This window comes from Spermophilus citellus, assembly GCF_964194105.1.
Source record: "Spermophilus citellus genome assembly, chromosome: 6".
Lineage (NCBI taxonomy): Eukaryota > Metazoa > Chordata > Mammalia > Rodentia > Sciuridae > Spermophilus > Spermophilus citellus.
Window position 1 is genome coordinate 72,591,257 of NC_138187.1, and position 9,231 is coordinate 72,600,487.

Here is a 9,231-nt window from a genome sequence, read left to right on the forward strand (position 1 = left end):
TGCGGAGTAGAGCAAAACTGCCTACACAACAAGCCAAAGGAGCAAAGGCACTGAGGAGAGGAGACAGGGCTGAGGAAGGGAGCAGAGGCTAGAGATAAATAAACCTTGGGTCTCTAATTCTAACGGACTATCTGTTCCTTATTTTGAAATCACCTATTATATGTTTAAATAAAATTTCCTTTTTCTTGAGCTAATGTGTAGATGTTCCACACACATTCAGCAACAGCTTATGTGTGTTACTCACTTATCAGCCATGCGGCCCCCAACAAGCCACTTATCTCAAGGAGCCATGTCTTCCTTGGCAGTAGCACAAGGGTCTGCCTGAGCAGACCTGAGCAGATCCTCAGCACCCCATACAAACAAAGATGTTGTGTCCGCCGAAAACTAAAAAATAAATATTAAAATTCTCTCTCTTTCTCCCTCTCTTCTCTCACTCTCTCTTTAAAAAAAAAAAAAAAAAAAAAAAAAAAAAAAAAAGAGCATGGAAACCTCTTGGTTACAGGATAGGGATAAAACATAAGAAGCTTCTAGACTGAAAACAAGGCAAACAAACAAACAAAAAGAATAAGGTTACCTAAATAAGAAAGAAGCAGGTTGGCAGAGAAAACAATCTATGTACCACTAAACACCAGAAAATAGAAAAATAATGTGTGTGGAGTTTAAAAGAAAAATCATTGTTAGGATGGGACTGTAGTTCAGCGGTCAAGCACTTGTCTTAACTATTTCAAGGCCCTAGGTTCCATCTTCAGCAATGCAAAACAGGGTCAAAGGAGGGAGGGAGGGAAGGAAGGAAAAAGGATGGATGGAGGGGAGAACAATTATTATAGAATTACATGCACGTCCAATCTATGGTTTTTATGTGCAAGAAACAGAACCTTCATACATGTAAGAACTAGCCACATCCAACATAAGAAAAAAAAATTAAGCTGGATGTGTTGGTGCATGCCAAGGATCCCAATGATTTTGGAGGATGCAGCAGGAGGATGGTAAGTTTGAGGCCAGCCTGGGCAATTTAGAGAGACCCTGTCTCAAAAAAAAAAAAAAAAAAAAAAATGAAGAGCTGGGGATGTAGTTCAGTGTTTGCCTGGTTCATGTGAAACCCTGCCTTCAATCTCCAATACTGCAAAAAGGAAGAAAACAAGAAAAAGCAAAAACAATTAAATTAGAAAGCAAATAAAGGAAAGAATGTGTTTTATAAGGAAGAGTGGTAAGTGATAACAACAGGAAAACTGTCAGGAAAGTCCAAAAAGATTTTAACACAGATGTGATATTAACAAAATAGTTAAAAAGAACATTTTTAGGGACACAAGAATAGATATTAAAGAAGTCACATGGAACTAAAATTCCAGGTTATTTCAATAAAACCTAGGAAATGAAAGCAAAACCTCCTACACATTTGTGTCTTGTAAGATTATATAGTGTTTTAGAATATGGCTAATTTTTGACACTGATAGGGAAATATGGATTAAATACATGCTTATTCAAAATGTTAAAGATAAGCCCCAGAATTAAAAAAAAAAAAAGGAAGAATGAAAATTTAACATTTCCTGCAAAAGACAATAAAGAAATATTTTTAGTGTAATGGAAAATTCACAGGCAGGATATGATATAAGCTGTCTAATATGATAGCCACCAATCACACAGGGGTGTTTAAATTTAAATTAATTTCAAATAAACTGTTCCTCAGTCACACCATCTTAAGTGGTTAACAGCCCCAGGTGGTTAATGACTACCAAACTGGACATTTCTATTATTCCAGAAAGTTCTAGCTGACAACAGTAATAGTGAAAAATACAAGGTAATGAAGGAACATATGGAAGTATGATTTTATTCATGTTAATCACATACACCCACTTGTGAGTTAATTAAACCGTTAAACTGGCATTTCTAGGAATTTCTAGGAAAACCAAGGACTTTCATTCACTGTATACTTTATTGTTTGAATTTTTTAATAAGCATATTTTTACTCTTATTACAAGTAAAAGTGATTAACATATTTTTAAATGGAATAACAACCTGTCTCCTTTCTTGAACTTGGAACAGAACTTTAGTTCTGTTAAAACAAATTGATTTTAACTAGTATAGATTTATAGTATATCCTGGTGCTAATTAACAAAGCTGGCAAGGTACATGTCCTATACTTAGATATTTTCTGTATTTTAGCCACCATGGGGGCAGGGAAGAGAGTCTGTTCTGAGCCAAAGGATGATATCACTATCTCAGACACAAGTTTAAACTGATATTTGATCATTTAAAACTATTTATTGAACTGAGGAGGTCCCGTGGGCAAGGGCTTTTAATACATCTTTCCATTTCGATTCTTGTAGCTGATAATAGAACAAATTTCAGAAAGGGTAATTTTGAATTATGTTATAAATTTCCCAAGAAAAGAAAACTCTATTGAGAGTTATGTTTCTGGACATTCCCACTGAATCCATGTAACTAAGGGGAAGTTTCCATAGTCAGTCTCAACAATAAATTAAGTTAGATATGCTGCCCAGAGTAATTTCAGTTTTTTGGGGGGATGGTAAAAGAGAGGTCATACTCTGTGTAATAAGAATTACAAAGCTTTCATCTTTGTCATGTACCAGATCTTTAATTTTTCTGAGAAAAAAAAATATCATTAAAAATGTCTTAACTCTCACCGGGTGTGGTGGCACATGCCTGTAATCCCAGCAGCTTGGAAGGCCGAGGCAAGAGGATCAAGAGTTCAAAGTCAGCCTTGGCAATTTAGTGAGGCCCTAAGTAACTCAGGGAGACCTGTCTCTAAATAATATATAAAAAGTGGTTGGGGATGTCGTTCAGTGATTAAGTACTCCTGGGTTCAATCCCTGGTACCAAAAAAAAAGAATCTTAACTCTCACATACTAAAATTATATCACATTATCACATCTACCTCAGGGACTTAGTCACTTATCTGCCAACACATACACATGTTTATTTTTATTCCCTACATAAATATTGTTGGTATTTCCCCACAGACTATACTAAGAGAGAAACTCTGAATGGAAAAAAAAAAAAAAGAAAAACATCAATTTGTGTAGAATATATACATTCTAAAAGTTAATGTTGGCAACCGGTTTTGTTATCAACTTAAACATCAATTTTATTTGGAGACCAACTATGTGACTGTATTTCAACCCTAGAAATGACTGTGCTTGTGGGGTGGAGATTTCGACCCCTATCAGATGTTGTTCACAAATGGAGAAGATACACATGGATGTGGCTAGAAGATAGCAAGTTTTAGCCAATGCTCCCAACAATTTACCCAGTCCTCAACCGTTTCCCAAATTCCTTCAGAAAAAAAATAACAGAAGACATAAACACATCAAGAAAAAGCACAGGGTTAAAATATTAAAGATTCTTGATTATCTACCTAATCTCAAACCCAAATGTAAAAGTTCCTATGAAATTCATCCTTCAGGTAACCTCTTCCAGACAACTTTAGCAGTTATTTTCAGTCACTTGAACCTATTTCTAATAATTCATATAGGAAGGTGGACTGAAGCTAATTTTGATCTATGTAGAAAGTTTTTGTAAGGAAATAACAGTATAAACAAGACTACCTTAGAACTTTTAATGTGCTTGAAATTTTTCAGGCTCCCTCAAGTTCTTCACTAAGACCTCCTTATTTTTATCCAATTGTAAATCACACCTTCAAACCAGTAATACAATCTTTCTAGGTAATCATCTATTAGCCTATTTCTTTTTTTTTTTTTTAAGAGAGAGAAAGAGAATTTTTTTTAATATTTATTTTTTAGTTTTCGGCAGACACAACATCTTTGTTTGTATGTGGTGCTGAGGATCGAACCCGGGGCCGCACACATTCCAGGCGAGCGCTACCACTTGAGCCACATCCCCAGCCCCTATTAGCCTATTTCTAATTTGCTGCATATTGTTCAAAAATATTACTATATTTCTCCGAATACAGTCTCACTAACTGAAATTGATAATCTCTCCTCTTTCCCATTTTTTTGGGAATTCATGAAATTTTCATAGTATATGCTACATCTATACTTGAATGAACCAAAAAGTTAAAAGCGAGCAAATTTTCCACAAAAATAAGACATAAAGGTAATAAGATTCAAGAATTTTATAATATTTATGCTACTGCTTTTTAATGAAACACAAAATATCTCATATTTCATTCATGTAGTTTCATCATTATCCATAAAATGAAATACTCTTTTTAGTCCATAAAATCCTATGAAAATAAAAGCATACACAGTAGTATTTAGATTTTAATGCAAAATAATAATCTCACTGAGTATTTTTCTTTTATCTGAGGCTATAGTTTCAACTCAATGTGTTAAAATAACTAGCAAATACATTACCCTGAATGATGGGGATGAATTAAATCTTTCAGGCCACAAGGAAACTACTGTAAATTACCACTCTGTGCACTGACCACCACCAATTGGCCTCAGAGTGACAATCTGTCTTTTAAAGGTGAAGCATTAACCTACTCATTCCTCTAAAGACTCATTGTTTGTTGCTTATTTAAAGTGGTAGAGAATGAAGAGGCTAAGTATAGAAAAGAGGACTCTGAAATTTTAACATTTACAAACTTGAACTACTTAAAAAAAAAAAAAAACAGAAAAGTCTAGGTTTCTACTGAGCAGTATCATCAATGCAGGAGCCAAATCAAACACAATCACTCCCCAAATCTGGCACATACTGTCTAAATTCAAATCCAAAAAAGCAATCCAACAAGAGCAGCCACTTGGAGTTTTACAAATCTTCTTACATGTTAAAAGACTAAAATAAATCCATTATATTAATCGTTTTGCACTAGAAGTTATTATCACATTACCTGCTTTTGGTTAAAACATTTCAGTCCATGGGGCATCTCTAGATTTTGATTAACCATGCTAACACCTAATTAACATGTTGATACAAAACTGGAAATCTCTGAAGAGGGCTCCAAGATGCCTTTGGGTGTTATTCTGGGAACTTCACACAGCCTACCAGCAAGGTGTCCAGTAACAGTCCCAGATCAATGGGCACACAGATGAGTAATTCTCTGTACCATGAACATTCTGCACTGTGTAAGTGATGAAACCCTAATAAAATTCCTAACCCAGAATATCAAACAAAGAAGAATATACAGAAATTATGGCGGGGGGGGGGGGGGGGGTACAGTATTCAAGTTCTCCTCAGGAAGATAAGAGGAGCTGAACTTATGCGAGTAATCCATCAGCTTACATCTGGAACCATTTCTGGAAACAGAGCTATTGTTTCAGAAACATATTTTATTCAGCTATCTATCATAGGCAAATTTCTATCACTGCATAAAGAGAATACAGGCTCAGATTTCTGTACAATTTCCTTCCCTCTCTTTAAAAATTTTTCTAGACTTGAATGATAACATTCAGTACTTGCAGCTGCCACTGAAGTGTTCGCTGTTTAAAAAAAAAAAAAGCAGCTTGCCAATGGAAGATACATGTAGTCAGCTTTTCTTTTTCTTAATCTGTCATTTAATATTTTCTAACGCACTAAAGGTCAATAAGAGTTCCTTTCTTAAATAAATCTTACAGTAGACTTTAAATAGAATGCAAATACACTTTCAATCATCAATCATTTAAAGAATATCTCCATGAACTGAATAAATAAGCCATCTGTGACTCAAGCCTCCCTAATCGTGTTTTTAGGCTGTCCCACTTATACAGTCACCACGGTTCACACAAAATCTCAGTTCTAAGAGGGCAGCAATAACTGCTCTGTGCGGGCGCATAATTTGAATCCAACAGGGTAAACGGATGATACAAACATCTATTAAAAAAAAAAAAAGAACACGCGTCTTTAAAAGAATTTCCATACCACCCTTAACCAGAAGCAATCTTTTCTCCAACACAAGCGCAAATCAAGTCAGAAGGTGGAAAGGAAGGCAAGCGCAAAGGGTGAAGAAACACGGTCAAGTATTAAAACACTTGGTGCATTTGACTTTGGAGAGCAAACACTGGGTTTGCAAGCAGGATGCGGTCAGGTCTATGGGAGCTTGATACAAGGGGTTAGCCCTGCTCTATACAAAGCTCTGCGGATTCGCTGGAAGGTGGCAAAACTGAGTGTCCCCAGGAGCCGGCCCGGCCGGGACCCCTTCGGCGCCCCCTGCCCGGCGGCGGAGGCAGAACTTTGCGCAGTTCGCCGCTAGCAGCCCAGAAACCGCCAGGGGCACACCTCGGTTCCACTCCCCACGTGGGCTTCGCGGCTAAATACTTCACTGGGGCTGGTGGTGGTTGGGGGAGGGGGAGGGGTGAAAAGACTCAAGGAAGGTTGGCAAGGAACGGGGAGGACCACTTCCATCCCACGCGCCGCGGACGGTCATGAACGCCGCCGCCACAAAGGGAAGGGCGTCGCGCTTCTCCTCGGTTGCCACCGAAAGTCACTCGCTGGCAAGGGCAGCGAGCAGCCTCCACCGGGCCAAAGCCAGCAGCGGGGATGGGCGGAGGCCAGCCGGCGGGGACGCGCGGCAGGTGACAACCGCGTCGCCGTCCCTGGCCCGGGGTCCCCGCCTCCCCGCCCACCCCGGGCCTCCTCTCTCCTGCGAGCCCAGCAACCTGGACTTCACAATAGTCTCGAGCCTGGGCGAAATTACCGCGGAGCTGAGCCACTGAGGGGCCCCACACCCCGGGGAAACAAGCCCGAACGGCGACCCGAGGCGCGTGAGGTTTCCGCCCAGTCGTTCCGGGTGGCGCCCGCGCGCCGCCTCCTACCCTTTGGCGTGCTCAGTCTCTTCCTCATTGTCCCCGTCTATCCCGCACGTGTCCTGGTCGTCCAGCTCCAGGCTCTGCTGGCTGGCCGCAGACTCGCTGTCCTCCGCCATCGCGGCGGCGCGGACTGAGGAGGCGGCGCTCGGAGCGGCGGGCGCGGCACGGCGGGGCGGGCGCGGCGGCAGCTCCCTCTAGTGCCGCCCGCCGTCGTGCTCCGAGTCCGGAGTCAGGCTCCGCGCTCGCCCCGCCCACCCCGCCGGGCCCGCCCTGCCTCCCCGCCTGACCCCGCCCTCCTTCACCGCCCACAGCTCAGCATCGCCACTCCCACCTCGACCCGCCAGAGGACGCGGGTTTTCCCCCGCCCCGCCGCGCGGGAGTTTGGGGGAGGGTTGATGGAGCTGGGGGACTCCCAGCCCGAGGCTGTGAGGAGCCGGCCGGCTCTGCACCGCAGAGCCTGAGCCTCTCCTCTGACCTAGCCTCGATTCTCTAGGCCACAACGTGTAGACTGTGCTGTGCACCCACGTTTTGGGAACACAAGCCACTCGATTTTACATCTCCGCCTGTTTCGGAGCGCTTCGGCTTTGGCAGTGAATTTTGCAAAGGAGTAGGCATGCCTAGGCCAGTGACTTCCAGAAGCTCTTCCCGCCCCGTCGCACGCATTTGTTTTTAAAAACGTCCATTTCATGTACCTATATCTGTCTATTGTAAAACCAAAGTCAAAGTCATACCAGACTGCCTTCAACTTCCCACCTCCCTGTTCCAACCATTCTCACAACCATAAAACTCGAAAAAAATCTGGAGCTGTCCCTTTTGGGCTGAATACAGTCGTTTGAGACCAGAACAAATATCTTGAGGGAAATGGGGACACAGTTTCAGGTAAGCTACTCTGCCATTCCCCGAAGTGAAGGTCATGACCTAGATTGCCTAAGAAAAGGCAGGTGAAGTTCAGATTCCATTTGTGGTCGTCCTGTACACAGCAGTCCTTTCCTTTGCTTTCCTGAGATAGATAATGTTCAAAGTTCCTGCAGGATCGCCAGAAGTCTACGCGGTGGTTTCACAAAGGCAGAAATTGTGCAATGAGGAAAAGGAGACTTTAAAGGACCACCAGAAATTTGGGGTCTGGGTCATTTATTTGCAGAAGGTATTAGACCATTTTGTGGCTTCTTTTTCCCCCCAGAAAGGAGAATATGTCCTTAGAATACAATAAGATGGAAGTATCTAAAGACAAAAATTGCAGAGCGATTTCAAAGTCCATTAGCTATTTGATGTTGATCCAGCTAAGAAGTGGAAATGGGGCCAAAACATGGAGGAAATACAGTATTACTTTTAACAATTGCAACTATTTCTGAGACAGAGTCCTATGTGGCCTCTAGCTTCAAATTTAAGGATAAAGGCAAATACAGATCAATGGAGTTCCTGCAGCTCATCTCTAGGAACATGAATAGTTGGAAAACTGTAACCTGCTTGAGTTACCAAAAGGAACCTGACTAAGCCAGACAGATCAGCAGTCAGAAGGGTTCTCTCAAAGGTTTTTTAAAATACAGGGCAAAGGAAACTCAATAGACATATATTTATTTGAATTTTCAAGCATACAAGAAAAAAAAAGCTAAGAAAACAAATAATTTGAGGGAAATTAAGTAAGGACATCAAAAAACAGTTAAACACCAGAAAATAATGACAAGGAGGGAACATCTGTTCCCCAGAATGGAAATAAGTTTGCTCAGACATTTGTACAGCACTGAATTGAGGTATTATATAATACAAATGTTTCTCAGCTTTAATGTTTTGAAGGAGGAAAAAAATTGCACATGACCCTGGGGGTTCCCAAATCCTATTGTCATGTACAGAATGTATTTCTATAAATTTTTACTTCTTTCTCTGGTTTAATCCCAGAGTTTGGAGAATGGGAGCCAAGTGGCACTTCTGGTCTCTCGGATCCAAAGCTCATTTGGGGAAAGAGTTCTGTAGGGTGGTTGCCAGTATGTTTAAAGAGCTCTTGGGAATTTCCTGCTCTGCCTGGCTCATCTCCTATTACAAATGTAAGACCATAGTTGTATAATTGGTTTTGTTTTAAAGTATTATAACTATTTTTTTTGTATAGGGATTAAACCAAGGGACACTTAATCACTGAGCCACATCCCTAGCCCTTTTTATATTTTATTTAGAGACTGGGTTTCACTGAGTTGCATAGGACCTAGCTAAATTGCTGGGGCTGATTTTGAACTCGAAATTCTCCTGCCTCAATCTCCCAAGCTTCTGGGATTACAGGTGTGTGCCACAGCACCTAGTAACTTCTTTGTTCTTTTTTTTTTTAATATTTATTTATTTATTTTTAGTTTTTGGCGGACACAACATCTTTGTATGTGGTGCTGAGCATCGAACCTGGGCCGCATGCATGCCAGGCGAGCATGCTACCGCTTGAGCCACATCCCCAGCCCACTTCTTTGTTCTTAATTGTGATAAAACACACAACATTAAAAAAAAGGTACTGTCTTAAAAACTATACATTTTTAATTATATA

The 9,231-nt window shown here is 40.9% G+C and overlaps 1 protein-coding gene across 7 annotated transcripts in view; it reads right to left on the minus strand.

The window, feature by feature from the left end:
- Positions 1 to 6,908, minus strand: part of NMT2 (N-myristoyltransferase 2) — a 44,601-nt gene extending 37,693 nt beyond the window's left edge. For 3 of the 7 annotated variants that reach the window (XM_081300421.1, XM_081300418.1, XM_081300419.1), the window contains exon 1: positions 6,714 to 6,886. In XM_081300421.1, the coding sequence (XP_081156547.1) occupies positions 6,714 to 6,741 (28 nt within the window). In that variant the 5' untranslated portion in view covers positions 6,742 to 6,886. Of the gene's footprint in view, positions 1 to 6,713 lie in introns of all 7 variants that reach the window. The other 4 variants (XM_081300416.1, XM_081300417.1, XM_081300415.1 and 1 more) reach the window with 3 other exon arrangements.
- Positions 6,909 to 9,231: the final 2,323 nt, after the last annotated feature.